General features: G+C 63.3%; 1 protein-coding gene across 2 annotated transcripts; it reads right to left on the bottom strand.

Moving 5' to 3' along the window:
- Positions 1 to 544: 544 nt before the first annotated feature.
- Positions 545 to 12340, bottom strand: CAPN10 (calpain 10). 2 transcript variants are annotated; one of them, XM_019838984.3, is made up of 13 exons: positions 11977 to 12340; positions 10479 to 10531; positions 9615 to 9746; positions 8270 to 8466; positions 7262 to 7479; positions 5545 to 5686; positions 4676 to 4842; positions 4026 to 4306; positions 3370 to 3572; positions 2968 to 3223; positions 1473 to 1672; positions 1210 to 1255; positions 545 to 939 (listed from the first exon to the last, which is right to left on the bottom strand). In XM_019838984.3, the coding sequence occupies exons 1-13, from the start codon at positions 12299 to 12301 to the stop codon at positions 910 to 912; spliced, it is 2250 nt and encodes a 749-aa protein (XP_019694543.2). In that variant the 5' UTR covers positions 12302 to 12340; the 3' UTR covers positions 545 to 909. The 2 variants fall into 2 exon arrangements, with proteins under 2 accessions (XP_019694543.2, XP_003991354.3); XM_003991305.5 differs by lacking the exon at positions 10479 to 10531 and having other exon boundaries at positions 11977 to 12255.
- Positions 12341 to 18375: the final 6035 nt, after the last annotated feature.

Raw genomic sequence — 18375 nt, 5'->3', positions numbered from 1 at the left:
AAGGGGCGTGGGGCAGCGAGGTCTTCCTCAGGCCTGTGTCGCGGCCCCCAGCCCTCCTTTGGAAGGTGAGGACGGCGACGCCACAGCGCTGGCCAGTCAGGGAAGCAGTGGGGGTGGGGAGAGAGGCCCGGCCGAGACCAGGGCTGACTGTGTCCAACCGGTCATCGGCCCGGGGCCCCCGGGGACGCCTCCTCCCACGTCAAGAGCGAACGACTGCATCTGGCACCTCCAAACGGAAGGGAGGCCGAGGCCGAGAGTCCCTCCGGACGCCCAGGCGGGGTAAGGCCCAGCAGGGACAGGGCGGACGACGTGGCCGGCACCAAGGTGCTGCCCTGGGCTGCTCCCTCCTGCTCCCGTCACGGGGTGGGCGCCCACGGCCCCTCCACGACCCTCCAGGCTCCCACCACCCACCGCGTCCTCAAGCAGCCTGCCCGCCTCCCAGGCCAGCAGGGCCCCGAGGGAGCGCAGGGCCTGGGCCTTCCCCTGCTCCTCAGGGAGAGCGGACTCGGCCTGCGGCTCCCCGAGACGAGGCTCTGCAAACCGCTCAGTACTCACGTTTATTCATAAAGTTTCTTCCTAAAAACGTCTGCCGTAATAACTAGTTCTAAACAAGATTTGTCCTGACACGCTCTTGTCCCCTGTGAGGCCTCTCTCCGGAGCCGGGGACAGATGCCGCCGAGGGTCTCTGGGAGGCTCTCCGGCCTCAGCGCCATGGGACAAGGACGCCCGATGCAGCGGTTTTTGCTTTTCCGAGGCACCTGCTTCGCCCCACGGCCACCTCCCTGCAGGACCCGCGGGCACGTGCAGCCGTCCGACTCGGGGCTGTGAGCCACAGCATGGAGGCTGGTGGCACCGTCGGAGGGGGCCTCTCACCCCCCAGTCACCGGAGCCGACACGGGGGTCACCCAGTTAGGTTTTCATAACTGCCACGAAGGAGGCCTGCAGGACGAGAGACGGCGAGGTCTGGGCAGGGCCGCCCTCCTCCGAGCAGCACCGCCAGGGGCTGGGACTGCAGCCCCGGGCTCTCGGTGGCTGAGGGGCTCTGCCTGGTGGCCCCCATGTTCACACAGCGGTGTGCCGGCGTCCCCGGGCACAGCCTGGCCTGCGGCCTGGCCTCTGGGAGGAAGCTGGCGTAATTCAGACCCCAGGGCGCCAGGCGGCCCAAGGCAGAGTAATGGGGTGGCCCTCTGCCCTAGGCCCCACACGTACCTCCTGGAGAAGCTGCCCCAGCCTTTCCTGGCTGTGAATGGAGCGCCTGCGGGAGACAAGACACGGTCGGCCTCCTGGCCCCCAGCGCGAGAGCAGCCACGCTCCCCGCCAGACTCCCAGGCAAGGAGGGGTCCCAAGGCTCACGCCCTGCCCGCTGCTGCTCTGCGGGGACAGACAAGCGCTGGGGCAAGCAGGGCAGGCGGGAGAGAACAGGCAGGTGAATACTAAGACACCGAGGGCCACCCCCAGCCCCGGAGCCCCACCTGTCTATTCTGGTGGCGATGGTCACCGTGAAGGCCCCTTCTGTGTCCGGCAGGTAGGTGGAGGGCACAATCCTGTAGGTCCCCGCCGACAGGTGGCAGAGCCGGCTCACTTCCTGGGCGTAGCAGTGTGGCACACAGCTTAGCAGAGGGTCCTGGAGCAGCAGGCGGGACGCGCCCTGGCTCCCGCCATCCACCGGAACCTGGCGGAGGCGTGGGCTCAGACGGGGTCGGGGGGCGGGGCTGTCCGCCGGGCTGCCACGGCCACCAAGTCCTTCCCAGTCTCGGGACCGCACTCCCTTTCCGAGGCCGGGGTGTCCAGGGTGGGGAGGCGCCCGGTGCAGTCTGCCCGGATCTCACGGTGACGTCTCCCACGTCACACTCCCTTTTCCAGGGAGGAAGGGCCACCAAGCTGGAGGAGCTGGGCTCACCCTCACCGAGGCCCCACCGCCCTTGTCAGGCGGGCGGCCCCATCAGGCGTGGGGGACCGCCACGACCACCACTGCCCAGGCCTCTGTCCTGAGGGTCGTCTGACCGGCTCCTGGCACTGGCACTTGTATCGAAGCTCCTGGGTGCCCCGGCTGGCAGCCCGGGGGCAGCGAAGCTCCAGAATGAGCCCTGAGCTCTTGGGGAGCACAGTGTCCTCCCAAGGGTACAGAGCTTCTCAACCAGAGAAATTCCCACCCTTCCTTCACATCATCTGCACCCCGGGCTCTGTGTGCCCACCCCACGACGGCGCCCAGGGCATGGCTCCAGGCTGCCCTCCTGGCCCATGCCCTCCTCGGCACCCAGCATGAAGCGGGGCCCCCAGGAGGGGCACAAATGAGAGCTGGGAGCCACTTCATCCCCGTGGAGTCTGGGCTTACGACCCCTGACCTCCGGCACCGCACTTGTCCCCCTTCCTCCAACTACAGGTCTGCTGGGCTTGTCCCGGCTGCGTTACAACACAGGGCGGGCAGACTGAGGTGGAGGGAGGTGTGGGGTGGCGTTTGTGACGTGCTGGCCCTACTCCGGCCTCAACACGGCCTCCTCTCCTCCCGCGGGGGGACAGCTCTCTGGTCTGAGAATCACCTGAGCAACTGCGATCGGGGGCATCTGTCTGCCAGGCCCTCACGCCGGCTCTGTGGGCGGGTGGGCTCCCTTTCCTGTTCTTCCCCGCGAACCTGTGCCATGAACTGCGTCATGGCTTCGGGGCGGCTCCTGGTGGACCGCCTTTCCTGGGGCACGCCGTCGGGTCTCCTGGGCGGGAGGCACGGTTCTAGGGAGCAGACCTGACCTCGTGACGCTTGTTCTGAGCCAGGGTTCTAAGCTGATCTATGACCCCAGTGAATTACAGACTTCACGAAACCCAGAAACGGATCTTGTACGGGACCAGCCAGCCTGGCTGTGCCCACGTGACCACGTCCGGGCCTCTCTGTCCGGCCTGGCCGCCTGTGTGGACCAGCCCCCCCGAGGGCCGCCCTGTGCCCGCCTACCCCCAGGGACAGGAAGGGCTTACCTGGAAGACGTGGAAGCCGATGGGGTGGCACTCGCTGTCACGGCAGTGTTGGCGCAGAGTGATTCGGATGCAGCGGGGCCCTGTGCCCTCGGGGACCGAGAGGGGGAAGCAAGGGTTGGTGGGGTAGGAGGCGAAGTTCCTGCTGCCCCCCGCCGTCTGGCCGATTCGCCAAGAGCCCCGCAGCTGCACGGTCTCCCACTCCCCTGCGGGCAGGGCCTCCCCAGAGGCAGGGCTCGCGGTCGCCGGCTTGATGGCACTGCCCGGGGGAGACACACAGGAGGACCCGGCTGTCATGGGCCGCAGACGCACACGGACTGCCAGGAAGCTGCCCGGGCCGCTCCCCCTTCCTCCGCTGAGGCCCTCGAGGGAGCGCGGCCTGGAGACCCCACTTGCCCCTCTCACCTGAGGGAGACTCTCCCACTGGAAAAGACCCGGAGCAGAAACTGCCCCGGCACGTCCTTCAGGAAGGTGCTGGGGACGGCCAGGTAGTAGCCGGGGCCGAGTTCACAGCGGAGGTGGACCTCCCGGTCGTAGGCGTGGCACACAGTGCCAGCCACGGGGGGCGTGGACAGGACCCTGGGCAGGCTGACCCGCCGCTTCTCCACCTGCAGAGAGGGGGCCCGTGTGCCAACGTCCCGAGACCGGCCTGCCGCCTTCACCCAGCACGAAGAAACCGCCCGGACCTGTGGGCCCCGCCCCAGCACGGCAGGGGACGGCTCAAAGCGCCCACCAGCCCAGGGCTCTCACTCGGCCCCAGGGGTCAGTGGCTCTGTCCCAGATGTGAGCCTCCAAGCTCTCCCGCTCTGAGGAGAGCAGAGGGGATCGAGACAGGGCTGTGCCCTGGTCCCTCCGGCCGGTTCCGCCACCGGCTGCTTTTCGTTTCCCTTTGTCTGACGGATGCCGGCTGGGTTAGGCGGGGCCGGGACTGTGGGAGCGCCAGCTGGTGTATGACCCTGGGGTAGGCGGGGGACACCTAAGGCTCCTGGCGGTCACCGGTGTCACTCTCGTCCTAGCGCCCCTAGGCCCTGAGCAGGGAGCCGGGACCAAGGTAGAATTACCTTCCAGATATGCAGGCCCACGGCCTGGTAGTCCTTGCCCAGGAGGCTGGCCGGGGTCCATGAGGCACGGTCGTCCCTCAACGGTGCCCGAGCCCGGCCTGCCCAGTTTGCTGTGCGCACCCTGGGTCTCTGCAGGACGGTAACATACACCTCGCTTGGTTCCGAGACCCGCAGCCAGAATTTGGGGTTGCTGGGAAAGCCGCTGTTGTTCCGACAGCCTCCTGCAGACTGCCCCTTGACCCAGGCCCCGGGTAGCTCCTGAGTGTGGCACAGCTCCTTTTCTAGACGGAGAACCAAGCATCAGCTCCAGGAAAGGGCTCCCACGCCGCCTTTCCTGCCACTCTCACCAACACTAGCCACGGCACCCTATAGGGGGGAGCCCCGTGTCTCCCAGCGCCTCGAGCTGCCAGGGACGGGAGGAAGTGGAACCATCTCTCTGCACTGAAGGAAGTAGATTGGGGCCTGTAGCCAGGCTGGTGCCCAGGGGCCCCCAGAGGGACGCGGGCTCCGCTCAGCCCTGACTTCCGAAGGCAGAGCCCATGCGGCTTGCCGCCCCCCCCCACCCCCCACCCCACCAGGCCTCCCCCAGGGTGAGCGTGCGGGCCTCCCCCAGGGTACGGGCTTCCCCCAGCGTGCGGGCCTCCCCTTACCTGAGTAGAGGCTCTGTAGGTGGCCAGCCTCCGTGATCGGGAAGCCCACGGTGACCTCATCAAACTCCTGGAGGAACTCCTCCTCTTCCACCCAGAACTCCCCTTCCTGCAGCTGGGACAGCAGTGTAGCCTCATCCGCCGGGTCCACCCGGCTCCACCCTTCGCCCCTGGAAGACACTGCACTTCAGAGGGGCCTCTCATCCGAGAGCGGACGACACTGACCGAGGAGCCCTGTGCCCTGCCAGCTCGGGTGGCTCCACGCTGGCCCTTCCGCAGGCAGTCACCTCTGTCCTTCCCCGAGGGCCCCCGTCTCTAGACACATCTCCCCAGAACGGTGTCCTCGAGCAGGTGAACGAGAGATGTGCTTGATCGACTCGGGTGGAGCTGCCACCAGCCTGGGCTCGGGGGCAAGCGTCGGATCTGCTGACCGGCCACGGCCGGCCACGGGGAGTGGGTCCAGCACCCTCATTCAATCCAGGTTCCCAGCACCAGTGAAGGTCAGAAAGCTGAGCACTCACATGTCCCTGTCACCCGCAGCCCGATGGGGCACCTACCATTCCGTGGGCACCCTCGAGACGGGATCCCAGGGTCTAGGGTTGCCTTGGTCCCGGCACCATGCACGACACCGGCCTCCTAAGGTTGTCTGGGGCCGAGCACAGGACTCAGGGGACCAGAGGTGGTGCCAGGAGGGCCTTGCTGGAGACCAACCACGCACCGTCCTGACCAGCTACGAACCGTCTGCCACGAGCCACGGCACCAGAGCCCGGGACACACACGGTTGTGACACACACAGCTCTGAGTTGCCACTCGGGGCCCCACCCTCCCGGCCTGCCTGACGGCAGTCTAGTTCTGGCCTCGCCCATACTCACCCCTCTCTCCAGGGCCCCTGCCAGCACCGCCGGCCCCAGGGGTTCTGAATGCGCAGCAGCAGGATGGCCTGGCCAGTCCGCCCCCGGAGCTCTCGCAGATCCGACACAATGAAGGCATGAAACTCCCCCAACTCCCTGGCACCTGGGAGAGACACAGCTGGGATGTGGGCAGGGAGTCCCCAAGCCGAGCAGACCCACGGGTCTGTCTCCTTCCCCGCGGGCTGCTCCAGCCCACCCTGCTGCGGCCACACCAGCACCCAGATCCCCACGGACCAGTGGGGCTCCTTTCCCGACCCTGTGGACAAGCAAGCTTAGGAGCGGCCTTCGCCACGGCAGGGCCACGGCGAAGGACCCGGGTCTGGACTCTGGCTCTGCGGCCACAGGCCCGGCAGCTCATTCCCTTCTCGGTGGCTCGGTCCTTGCCTGGGCGGACGAGAGAGGATGGCCGGCCGGCCGAACGACAAGGGGCGCAGGGCCCCTGGTGCTGCCACCAGCACTGTCAGCGGCAGGTCTGTGACCTCCCGGCGAGGCTGACTCAGGCGGCATCTCACAGCAGGTACTGCTGGAGGAAACACGTGGTGTGGGGCGGGGGGACCGGAGGCTCCAGAGAGGAAACCACCCCATTTGCCCAGAGCCCTTGGGACAAACAGACATGCAAAAGGAGGGGCCGAAGAGTGAAGGAACTCCAACCCGGGAAGGGGGGTGGCGGTCCAGAAAGGAGAAGAAACCCCAGGAATGTCCTGAAAAGCTTTATTTACAACGGCATTATAGCCTCCACTCTCGGGGTCTGCCTCAGTCCTCAGCCCTGAGACGCTCCAGGGGGATCCCGATGACCTCCCGCAGCCCCCTCTTTGCCTAGGGGCTTCTGCAAAGCCTGGAGCACCAAGAACTGACCCCACCCACCCTGGGGGCAGCTGATGCCAAGACTCAGGGAAGGTTCTAACGCTGTGTCACGCACAGGCTTCCGCGGGCTTCCCTCGTTTCCCGCACGTGGGGGCAGACCCAGCCCTCACGCACAGGCCGGGCAACTGAATTGTCCACACGTGTCCATTTATTTCAATGTCCCTATCCTGGGGTCGTTATGATTTTCACAGTGAAGTTCATCCTGGACGCTCTCAAATACGAACACGTTCAGTAATGCCGTCCATAACGCGAGAGACCGAAAAGACCTTAAAGGTCTGACGTTAAGGGAAAGAGTAAGAAAACCACAGCAGATCTGCGAACGGAACTGGCGCTGACAGTTTACACGGCACCTGAGAAGATGACATATGGTGCAAAATGCAAAACACACACGTGTTGGTGGGAAAGACCTACTAAAGTCCGCGAAAAACTCAAAGGAGCTCTGATTGCGTGTTGTCTTCCTTTCAACGAGCTTTCTCTGACGAGTGCGAGGACCGCCAAGGCGGAAGCCTCAGTGCTGACTCCGCCAGGTCACCAGCCGGCCCCAGATGCTGCCGCCACCCATCTCCTACGAAGCCTCCACACGGCGGCCGCCCGCAGGGCTCCGGCCTCACTCTAGCGGTGAGTCGGGGAGCAAGGGACACCTCCCTCCAGAGAAGGACGGGTGGCAGGGACAGTCACACACCAGACACCAGCTTTCAAGGACAAACGTCTTGCTTTCCACTCGGCCCTGACGGGGCCGCAAGAAGAAGACGCACGTGTGTGCGGGCCTCTCGCGCTGCCCCCCCCCCCAGCCCCCCCCCCGCTTGCGTCTCACCTGCTCTGGGACTGAGCACCGAGCAGCTTATCAGGCACCGGTCCTTGAGGCTGAGTAGCTGCCGACAAGTCCTGTGCTCTGAGCCGCCAGGCCTGTCCTGTCGGCCGCCGGTCCTCGCCAAGTCCTTCAAGCTCCACCTTTCCGCCAGGCCACCAGTGAGGTCCACCAGGGCATCCGCCACCTGCCCGGCCCACAGGTGCTCATAGGACCCATAGACCCTAGGGAGACAACCGCAGCCAGTGAGCCTCTGGCCCGGGTACCCTGCCCCTTCCATCCCCACACCCAACACCCCCAGATCGCCTCGCCCACCACTTCAATTGCTTCTCTTTACCCCTGCCTCATTCTCATCAAGTCCAGGCATCACCTGACCCTCAAAGGCTGTAACGCACAGCGGCCCAGCAATGCCCTGCCGCCTCCAGGGCAGACATCGGCACGAGGCGGTGCGGGGCGCAAGCCTGTGAACACCCGCTCCTTGCCTCTCGAGATCAAACCCCACACTGGCCAGGGGATGGAGGGACTCACTCGCACCAATATCACTGCAGGCCTTCCTCGCTCCCTTAGGGCTAAGGCCTATTGGTGCAGCCTCTTTGGGCAAGCTGATATGTGCATCCTAAGAGGAGGCTTCTTCGATTCAGACCCCGGGTGAGGGTCGTGGTCTCAGGCAGGACCAGGCTAAACAAGCATTGCGACCTGGGTGGCCTCCCACCTCCCACCATTTCCAGGGGAGGGAAACGCACACCCTCTCCCTCTGGAGGCGATGCCTTCATGCCCGACTTCGAGATGAGTGCGGAGAAAGGGGGAGCGGGCCGGGGATGGGGCAAACCACAGGCCGAGTCTCAGAGTTTCTGTCTCTGGACAAGTCAGTCCCCACGCCGGCCTGGCTGTCAGGTCCCTGGAACGGAGGAGGACACTGCAGCCCAGGGAGAGCGGGGGCGTGCTTCCCGGGGGCGGACTCAGGCCGCTGTGGCTCCCTGCCCACCCCGACCCTCCAGCCTCCGGCACGCGTACTTGGCGTAGACCTTCTCCAGTAAGGGAAGCCAGAACACATCCTCTCTCTGGCACCGGGAGAAGCAGAGTCTCCCTGCAAGACAAGGCAGACGGTCATCTATGGTCACCTCCACCCAGCGTCCAAACCGCCAAACTCGACAGGTAAAGGAGCCGCGGTACGTTGGGTCGAGCCAGCTCGGCTGTCCTGGAGGAATGACCTACCGTGCACAGGGAAAGGCAAAAGGAGACCGTGAGAGGCAACGCACGCAGCGCCCTCCAAGCACCTTCATGAGAGCCGTTCCAGGGGACCCTGCCGGTCTGCGGAGGGCCCTCCCCTACTCCTCCCCGGACGGCAGTGCTTGCAGGAAACCTAATCATCCCACGGAAAGCTAACCGGCTTTTCAATGTACGTATCTCGGGGCCACACTGAGGGAGCCGAGTGTCTCCAGAAGCTTAAAGCCAACCATTATGTCCTATTGTCCCAAACAAGCACTCGACCTGAATCCAAAACAAACGTGACTTTTACAGGCACGGGTGACCCAATTTTCAGCACAGCCGGTGGCAGACGGCAGGTCACCGTGGGCACAGCAACCCCCCGGCTGGAGGCTGGTGCCTCGGGATCCGGGCCAGCCCGTCCACTGCTGGCTCTGGTGCTGTGACCCCACAGGTGTGGGCTTTGCCCCGGACACACTTGTCTGGTCCTGGCTCTGCCCCTCAGCGGCTACAAACACGAAAGCAGTGGTTTTCGCGCTCTCACTTATGAACCGGGGTCAAAGCCAGAGAGGCCCGGAGAACAAATGCCAGCAACTGTGGTGTGCTTAGCAAGGCCTGGGGACCCAGGAGGAGCTCTGGATGGGTCACCACTGTCAGCCTTGCTGCATTAATCAGTAACATTCTAGCGACGAGCCAAACAAAGAGCTGTGGTGCTCCTGGGGGAGCACTCTCAGCAGCCCTCCTACACCTGTGCTAGCCGCCCAGCCTCGGAAACCATTTTAATCACCTTTTGCCAATTTACATTCAAAGCTTGTTCAAAAAACAACAACCAAAAACCAGCTAGGAAAACTTACTCCAAACCCGGGCATTCCTACTCTGGGCTGGCCTGCTCATCTGTGCATCCCTCCAAGGGTGTCGGAGGGCAGAGCAGGGCAGAAAGCACCGGGGAGCCCTGGTGAGAGGGGGACACGGTGTCTGTGCCTTGGAGCCCCTGGGGCCTGTGAGCAGAGCCCTCCCTTTCCACCAGCCATGCTGGGCGACCTCAGCAGAGCCCCGTAGAACAGGAGGTTCGGCTGCCTTGCCTCCCGCTTCCTTCCTGTGTGCAGCAGACAGGAAGACAGAGCAGAAGAGAAACACGCTCGGACGCAGGTACCTGGTCCAGGAGGCGCCGGCTCTTCTGCAGGGCAGCACAGGCGCACAGGAGCCAGCAGTCTCCCAGCAGCCCTTGCTTCACCTGTCCTTCCCGTGGGTTATCTGCAAACAGCCGGGGTGTGGCACAGATCTCCTGAAATAAAGAGTTCACCTCGTCTGAAGGCTAGTCTTTAAAACGAAGAACAGGGGATCTAGGCGACAGGCGCTGGGGAGGAGCTTTTCTGGTCATCCGCATTGCCCAAGAGGGGAGGGGAAGCAGCTGGCCTCCGCGGCCTCCATCTGTCAGCCCTCCTGGCTTCACATCATCCCATCTGGCTTAGGTTCTAGGGTCCTCTTCTCTGTCTACTTTTGTTAAGTGGCAAAACCCCAGCTCGGGATGGATCCCACGTCCCCCTTCTCCAAACAGCTAACTGTTGCCCTAGAAAATGGTTTCACTTAAGTCCACACTGGCAGATCGCAAATGCGTCCTCCATACTGCTGGAAACCGAAACCCTTCTCTCCAAGGCTTAATTGCCCACTCCCCAGACTACTTTATTCCCTCTTCTCTACACTTCTACACTGCCCCCCTCTTGCCTGCGCCCCTCTGAGCTGATGACCTTGCCAGAAGCTTCATCAGAAGCAACCTGACCTGACCCCCTCTTGTCTTCGGAGCCTGGGTTCCTCCCATGACCCCACCCCCTTTCACCCCTACAGGCAGAATCCCACCAGCAGAAGACGGAGAGAGAGAACCCCATCCTCTCTAACAGACCACCCCCCCTGCATCAGCTCCCCTTGAGGCTTCCCTTCACTGGCAGACTTCTCGAGACAGCTACTCATTACTTCCTCCTCCCTCAGCACGGGCCCCTCTAGCCTCTGAGCCGGTCACCTCTGTGTGGTCAAATCCAGCAGGCATCTCTCTGTTCTCATCTTTCCTGGCACCTGCAGGCATCAGAACAGTGGCTGAGCCCCTGCACTTCCCCACAGTCCCCTCTTGGCTCCCAGGGTTCCACGTGTCCCCGCTTGTCCTTTTCCCTCACTGCCGGCTGCTTCTGGGGGCTACCTGCCAGGGCACCTGCTTGGACACCCTCGGAAGTGTGAGGGTCCCTCAGGGCCCAGTTCCAAGCCCTCTCTTCTTCTCCAGCCCCACTTTCTCCTGAGACACTCTTCAGGGCCCTGAGCCCTGGGACAGTGCCCATTCCCAGAGGGAACCTCTAGCCCAGAACTTCCTGCGTGCCCGGCTCTCATGCCCACCTGCCTCTGACAGCTCTGTTTGCACCTGAGAGAGCAAAACCCAACCCGAGAGTTCCATCCCTAGCTCTCCCCCACCTCCCCGTGTCGCCTAGCACATCACCCAGGTGCTCAGTCTCGAAGTCTAGAAGTCATTCCTGAGCTTGGCTTTATCCTCACCCTCCACTTCCGGTTGGTCAGTAAAACCTGTTAATCCCCCTCCAAAGTACTTCTCAAACCCACCCACTCTGAAGCCATCCTAGGGGTGGCCATGCTACCAGGAGCATCACTACTGAGATGGCCGCCTGCTTGCTTGCCGGGTCAATCCACCGCCCAGCCAGCAGTAAAAGTGAGCTTCTTCAAACTAAACCCACTCAAATCGCTCCTCTGCTAAAACCCCCAATGGCCTTCCAAGGTGCCTAGAATCCATTTTTAACCCGAATTCCACTGGCATGGCCTGTAAGGCTCTTCATGCTTTGGCCCTCCCGTCCTTCCACACCAAACGGGCACTTTCCGTGTTGCCCAGATGCCTCAGTCGCCAGACCCAAGCTGCTCTGGCTTTGAGGGCTGCTGGCCATGCAGGCTGTGTCCGTGCAGACGGGGGAGGGTCGTACCTGAGAAGTCTTACTGGGCAGATACACTGTTTCTAAGGATTATCAACAGAGCACTGGGCCGGAGCATCCCCGCAAACTGCCACCTTAAAGCGTTTACATCTGAAAATGCAGGTGCACGAAGCCCTAAACAACTTTGCTTCGTAGGCTCAGTCTGGCCCTTCCAGAAGACCACAGGCGTAGCAGATACCAGCAAACACAAGTAACGGGGCAGGCCCGCTGGCGGCCAGGAGGGCCGTGCACGCCAGAAGCTAAGTGCGGTCAGGCGCCCGTCGGGGCAGAAGCGGGGCTGGGTTTGTGGGCCCTGTCGCCGGGCCCCGAGCCTCCTCCGGAACCAAGTTCTCACAGGCGCGGGCCAGGCGCTGGTCCTCCCGCACAGCCGGGACGGGCCTGGCACGGAGCTACGAGGGGCTCCCTCCCGACGGACCACCCTCCCCGTTTCTGGGACAGACGAGGCAGACGCGGCCACCCCTCCCGCCGCGCACGGCGCGGGAGGCAGCGCCCGGGGCCCGGCCCTCGGCTCGAGAGCCGCGCCAGGGGCCGCACCTGGGGCCTCCTCCACGTGATGTCCTCCCGGAACTGGGCCAGCGGCGTGGAGAAGCTGGAAAACAGTGAGGAGTCCGAGGCGGGGAAGTCGGCGTCTCGGAACAGCTCCCTGGCGGGCGCCCGCATCCTGGGCGCTCGGGGCTCCCATTGACAGCCCGGAAGGTGGGCGAGGCCCGGCGCGCGCCCGTCCGGTCGCCGCGGTAACCGCCGGGCCACGTGACACAGCGGCCCAATCGCACTCGAGCGGCGGAAGTCCAAACGCATTCCCAGTATCGCACCCTCGGGGGCGTGGCTCCCGAGCTCGGCTCTCGCGAGACCGTGCCATCGCCGTGCGGCACTTTTCTTTCCCCGGGAGGTGTGTGCGAACTACCCCGGCGGAGACTCACGGGAGGCTGACGGGCTTCGTGTCCTCTGGCCGGTGCAGCTCGGGCTGGGGCGTCGGGGCCGCTTGGACTCGCGGGCGTTCGGGGCTTAAGGGACCGGAGAGGCCTCTTGGGCCGAGGTCCGGGCCGCGGACTACAGATCCCAGAATGCAGCACCGCCCCCCAGAATGCGCCGCTCGTCCCGGCGCTCGGCGGCAGGTCCGGCCGCCTGTTGGCGGAAGGATCCGGGAAACGAGCGCCGCGGCTCGCTTGGGAAGGCAGCGGTGGGCCGCGGTGGGCCGCGGTGGTGTGCTCCCGGGACCGAGCCGGCCCGCGGGGCGGGGGGACGGGGGTCCTCCGGGCCTGGGAGGCCGTCTCGAGGCCGTCTGGGATCGGACGCGCTGGATCCTGAGCGGGACAGGGGATGGGACTGCGGCAGATGACCGGGCATCTGGTCCTGGTGGGCTGGACAGTGAGTGACCTGCTGGACGTGCGGTTATAGCTCCTGGCCGCTCGGTGCTGCGGGGAGGCGAGGACAGCGATTTAGGGACCTGCCTAAGCATTCACCTTTGCTGCAGGTGCCTGTACCTCCCCATTCCCGGGAAAAGGAGGGAGAGCGGCCAGAGGCTTGTTGTCTGCCTGCCCCTCCAAGCCTGCTTCCCTGTGTCTGGCGCCTTCACAGAGGGTCGGGCAGGGGAGGAGAAGGCGGCCTGAGCCCTTCTCGTGGTAGCTCTGTGCCACCTCCTAGGGTTAGTCAGATCTTGGCATTCCCAGACTTTTACCCAGCCCCCTGGACATGAACGGTGGTCAGATTGAAGCCCTTCTGCAGACCTGGAAAGTCCCTACTGCCAGAGAACAAACCGAGCCTGGTCCCGGAGCCTCTGCCCCACGTTCCTCTGACAGCTGCAGCTCCTCCCTCTGAGAGGCCAAGAAGGGCCTGCATGAGTGGCAGCTGCTGGTGGTAGTGTGACATTGTGTTAGCCCTACCCCCCCGGCTATTTGGGGGGGCCTCGGATATTCCTGTTGCGGTTCTAGAAGAAATCTACATAGCCTGACACCTGCCTCTGGGATGCTAGGACCTATGGCATGACCATTCAGCATCCCTGTGGCAGTAACTCCCCCAGAAGATGCTAATGACTCCTTGGCAGGCTGGTGGCTGCCGTAGCTGGAGGGAATCCGTAAAGGCCCCGGGCTCTGCTTCTTGTAGGGATCCTGAAGGAGTAAGAGACAGATTTCCTACCTGCCCTAGGGTGCCGGACAACTCCTCTCCCCAGGTAACACATGGGGGTGGTTAGCGGCAGAACCGAGGCCAGCCCAGGATCTGGACTCTACGTAGCAGCCTTTGCTGTGTCACTCACCCTGGCTCGTGAGGCCTGGAGAGCAGGCGGCCTCCTACAGACGTGTCATCGTCCAGGGGTGGGCCTGTGCCCAGAGAAGTGGCCCGGAGACAGGTGGTGCTGGGTAGGCATTAGCCCAGGCCCGGAGTGACAGGTGAGTGGCCAGTACCGAGATGGTCTGAGGCCTGCCTGCCGCGGCTCCTACACCACCGTTACCCCGTGTGTCCCGTGTTCCCCTCTGGCGCTCGGGCCCACCCGCAGCCCTGTGCAGAGTGGGGCCTGTGGCTCCTGGAGTATTAATAGGAGTTGGAGGCAGCCTGAGGGGTGTGACAAGAAGGTGTTCTGGAGGCAGCTAGTTCATGACGCCCAGTTCCCACAACCACAGGCCCTACGACAGACAGTTAGTTATTTGAAGTGTGGGCCTCGGGGTTGTCACCGTCAGGTGGGAATGCCACCCTATGTCACAGTGCCGTTTGGAGGTTACAGGAGAATGAAGGCAAAGGTCCCCCAGCCGTCAGGCAGGACCAGCCTCCCTGCCGACCACCTCCCAGCCCGTGGACGGCGCACGTCTAGCCATTTCCTTTCCCAAGCCTGTGGGTGTTCACGGGTTCTGTGGAACCTGAAACCTGCCTGCTCCCCTCCACCCTCCCCGGGTTATCACTGCTCTGGAGTGTTTGTGCTCCGTGGCTTTGCTCACACTTGTGCCTGGATGACCGTCCTTGTTGCTTTTCAAGGGACGGTCCCTGGCTCCGCAGCTGGGGTTGGGGGTTGTCTCTTCGAACCCCCGCAGCTCTTCTGGTCAGCGGGCAACAACCAGGCACTGCATTCTCGTGTGGACACAGAGCTTAAAACCAGTGTCCTGCCCACACTTCACCCAGGGTGGGGGAGGGCAGGCCAAGGTGTCCCAGGGGAAGGGACAGCTGGTGACAGCTGGGCCGAGGCTGCAGCCCTGGGCTGGCCACATCCCGTCAGGATCCACCGTGTGGCTGACCCTGCCTCACCAGCAGGAGGCCGGCTCACTTGCTGTGGAAGTCATCCGGGGGGCCTGGACCCCTCCCTGGCTCAGGGTCAGAAGTTAGAAAGGGGTGTGCGCCCCAACTCAGGGCAACGGGACATGGGGAACAGCCCTGTGGGGGGACGCTGGACCTGTCTCCAAGCTTCCCAAGGGCACACGATGGCATGTTCTCCTGTAACCCGCCTTGGATGCCGGAGTGTGGGAATGTGGGAACAGAAACTGCTGCGGCCAGCTGGTGACCACAAGGGACAAGCCGGAAGACAAAGGCCAGCGTGACGGAGACTCCAGAGCAGAAGGATGAAGGACCTGCTGACGTCTCTGAGCTCCTGAACTTGTTGGTGCTAGAATGGTCCACTTTGGGATTTCTGGTCATAGGTTGTAAATGCAGTTTTATTGTTTGAGTAAATTTTGAATCAGATCTTTTGTTGAAGCATAACTGACCTTGTGCAGAGACCTCTGTTAATTATCCACTGCCGTGTGTCCGATGACCCCCAAAACTTAGGAACTTAAAACGATATGTATTATGTCACGGTTTCTGTGGATTAGGAATGTGGCAGCCGCTCCCGTGGGTGGTTCTGGCTGGCGGTCTCTGAGGAGATAGCGGTCAAAATATTGGCCAGAACCGAAGTCCTCTGGAGGTTGGCTGGGCCTGGAGGCCTCAGTTCCTCGTGTGGACCTTCACGAAGCTACTTGGGTGTCCTCACATCGTGGTGGCTGGGTTCTCCCAGAGCAAGCGACCCAAGGGAAAGGAGGGTGGCTCAGGTGTCCTGCTCCATCGCTCCCACAACACTCCTTTCACTGGGAGCGAGTCACCCAGTGCAGCCCATACACCAGGGAAGGAGCGTCAGAGAGTCTGCGGACGAGAGTTAAGCCCCCCGAGGGGTGAGATGAGAGTGGGGCGTGTGCGGGAAACGGATGAGCAGTTGGGGAGCCCGGGCCCTGGCGTGGTCCAGAGGCACTTTAAGGGATCGTGCCCTGTGCAGTGGGCTCAGGAGGAGGTCCTCGAGGCTAGGGTGGGAGAGTGAGCCCGGAGGCCCAGGGTTTGAACCAGCGATGGAGAAGGAGATTTAGTTTCTTTGAAGGTGCTTGGTGACTAGTCACATGAGTCAGAAAGAGGGAGGGTGCCCCGGGCCCTGTGGAATCGGAGGGACTAGCTTCATGCCCTGCCGGTTTAGGAAGCTCCTGGAACTCCCAGCAAAAGAACAGTCTTTGTTCAGGGACCGGCCTTGACGCGGACTTGGGCCAGGCACGTTCTCAGTTACACTGGCGGGTCTGAATGGCAGGGCAGTTTCTGGCCCACAGAACTGCGGGCCCTGTTTCCCACCCCCAGCAGCCAGAGAGGGGCCTAAGGTCCTGGTCCCGTGGGCAAGTCTTTCTCTCCGGGAGTCTCCAAATGAGGGAGGGCGTAGGGGCGAGGTCCCCCAGCCTGCAGGGGCCGCCTCCACCGTGCTTGTCCCAGAGCCAACTGCCCTCAGAACACTGAGGGATGGCAGGGGCCCGGGCCACCATCCCAGCAGGTCCAGGGGCCCAGAGCCTGGACCCCTGTGGAGTCACCCGGGCAAGGATTCTCCTGACTGCTCTTGGCCACAACCCTGTGGTACAGAGGGCCCAGGGTGGTTGTGGGGATTAGGTGAGGAAACGCAAAGTGCCCGGCTGGTTCCGGGTTAAGGGGGTGGTCAGTGAGGGTCACGGCCCCGGGCTATGGGGGTGGTCAGCGGGGGCCACAAATACAGGCTGCTTCTTCGGGCACGTCCAGGGTGGCGTGGGCGTCAGCCCCTAGAAGCCCAAGTCTCTCCCGTTCCCCGGCCCGAAGGTTCCAGCGGAAGGAACCTTCCCAGGCCAGGCTGGAACAGGGCCGCTCTGCCTTGCCCGGCTCGCGGTCAGTTCTCCAAGAGGAGTGGGTTCCGCCTCTAAGGGCTCGAAGGGTCCAACTCCTTTGAGACACTCTGTGTTGAGCTTGCGTGGTCCTCGCACATCCCAAAGGGAGGAGGCGACAGCCCAGGGGTGCATTGCTATAGTGGGGACACCGCCAGCACCCCAGACCAGGCCGACCTTGCCCACTGTGCTCTCTGCGACAGAGGGATGGATTCTTTTCAGGCGATGTTTTAGGTAACATTTCTAAAATAATAATACAAGCTCCTAATAGGACCCTCCCCCCCCCAACCTATTGCTCCCAAGTGGCCCTAGGGGTCATGTGCATGATGATCATTTCCACAGTTGATGCTGGTTCTCCGAGGGGAGCCCACCTCTGGCCCTGGCTGTTCTGCGCATCCCGGGTCCTCACCCTCCTACCTGGGGAGCCTGGCTGCTCCCTTGTCTGTCCCGAAAATGCAGCTGTTGCCCAGCGTTCTGCCCCCAGCCCTGTGTGGTCAGTACTGCCACTTGTCACCCCCCCTTCCGTGCACGTGGTGGCAGTGGCCAGTGTGAGCCCCTCCCCAGCTCTCCCGTATCTCTGGCAAGGTGCCTGGAGTGCTCCAGATGTCCTCTCCCTCGTCAGCATGGGCGGGTCCCTGAGGAGTGATGGTGACGGGAAGGCCACCCAACTGCCAGCCTGTAGCTGAATGAGAAACACGCCTTGTTGAAAACGTTGGTATTTCAGGGGTGTTTGTTGCTGGAGTGTGACTTAGCTTGTGGCCTAGAAACCAGCCCCTAGAAGAGGGTGCCATTCTATCAGAACACAGGACACGTGTGCCACGGGCGTGGGGCCGGCGGGGCCGCTCCGGAAGTGGAAGCGTTGGCAGGTGGGGTTCCGTGGTGGCTGGCACAACACGGTCAGCACCCGGCCGGGGTGACTCACAAGGCAGGTGGTGTGTGATGTGCTCGAGAGCCCGGTGGGAGAGCGGCAGCATGTGTTGGTCACAGGCAGCGTTGGGCAAGAGACCACAAGGAGGAGATGGGCCAAGAAAGTGTTGCCCGGGCTGCGAGCTGGGAGGGAAAGGAATGTTGAAACACCAGGAACGCAGGGCCTCACGGGGCCGGGAGTGCTCCGGCTCGCCCCAGAGGGTCGCTCAGAGCCAGGACTGTGACAAGGACATTATCAAGGAGACGGGTGTCATCCTGCTAGCTGTGACAGCTGGGAGTTGCTTCTGAGCTTTGCAGTCAGGAGAGAGCGGGCAGGTGGAGCGGCAGGCAGGGAGCAAAGCGCACCCAGCAGCATCCGGGAAGGCACCGTGGCCGTGGAGCTGCGGGCAAGTCCGCGGCAAGACCGGCATCGTGAGAGTGCCGAACTGCCAATGAGACCAAGAGCCCGGGACTGAAAAGGGTGTGACTAGAGACTTGAAATTAACCTCCCCTCTTGCAGGGAAGAGGCCGAGAGAGCGGCTCAGCCCCATTCTCGTTGGCACCTGGTCTGGGAAGAGAACGGATCCTCCTGAGGGGCCACGGAGCCCAGGACGAGGCCTCTTGCAGGGCGCCGGGATTGCTGTGGGGGGGGGGGCTGCCGGACGCCTCCTGTGTTCCCCCTTCTGCAAGGACGTTGCTGCAGTGGCCCTGTCCGTCCCCTGCACGGTGGGTGACCAGCCTTCCGGTTCCCAGGTTTCTGGGCTGAGTGGAGCCCCACTCAGCCCTGATGCACAAACCCACGCTCATGGAGACCACCCGAGATGCTGGGTGCGTGGGGACCGGGCCGTCCCCCGGGGCAGAGGGGTCTAGAGAGCAGAAAAGTCCACGGGATACCGGTGACCTG

Source organism: Felis catus, chromosome C1, assembly GCF_018350175.1.
Source record: "Felis catus isolate Fca126 chromosome C1, F.catus_Fca126_mat1.0, whole genome shotgun sequence".
Lineage (NCBI taxonomy): Eukaryota > Metazoa > Chordata > Mammalia > Carnivora > Felidae > Felis > Felis catus.
The sequence above is the reverse complement of the archived record's forward strand: the minus strand, read 5'-3'. Positions and strand labels throughout refer to the sequence as shown.

Coding starts and splice junctions, on each gene's coding strand:
- CAPN10 (XM_019838984.3), bottom strand. CDS start 12,301: ATGGCACGGTCTCGCGAGAGCCGAGCTCGGGAGCCACGCCCCCGAGGG. Junction 5,687..7,261: donor GGTGCTCAGTCCCAGAGCAG/GTGAGACGCAAG, acceptor TGTCTCTCCCAG/GTGCCAGGGAGTTGGGGGAG. Junction 4,307..4,675: donor CCTACAGAGCCTCTACTCAG/GTAAGGGGAGGC, acceptor TTCTCCGTCTAG/AAAAGGAGCTGTGCCACACT.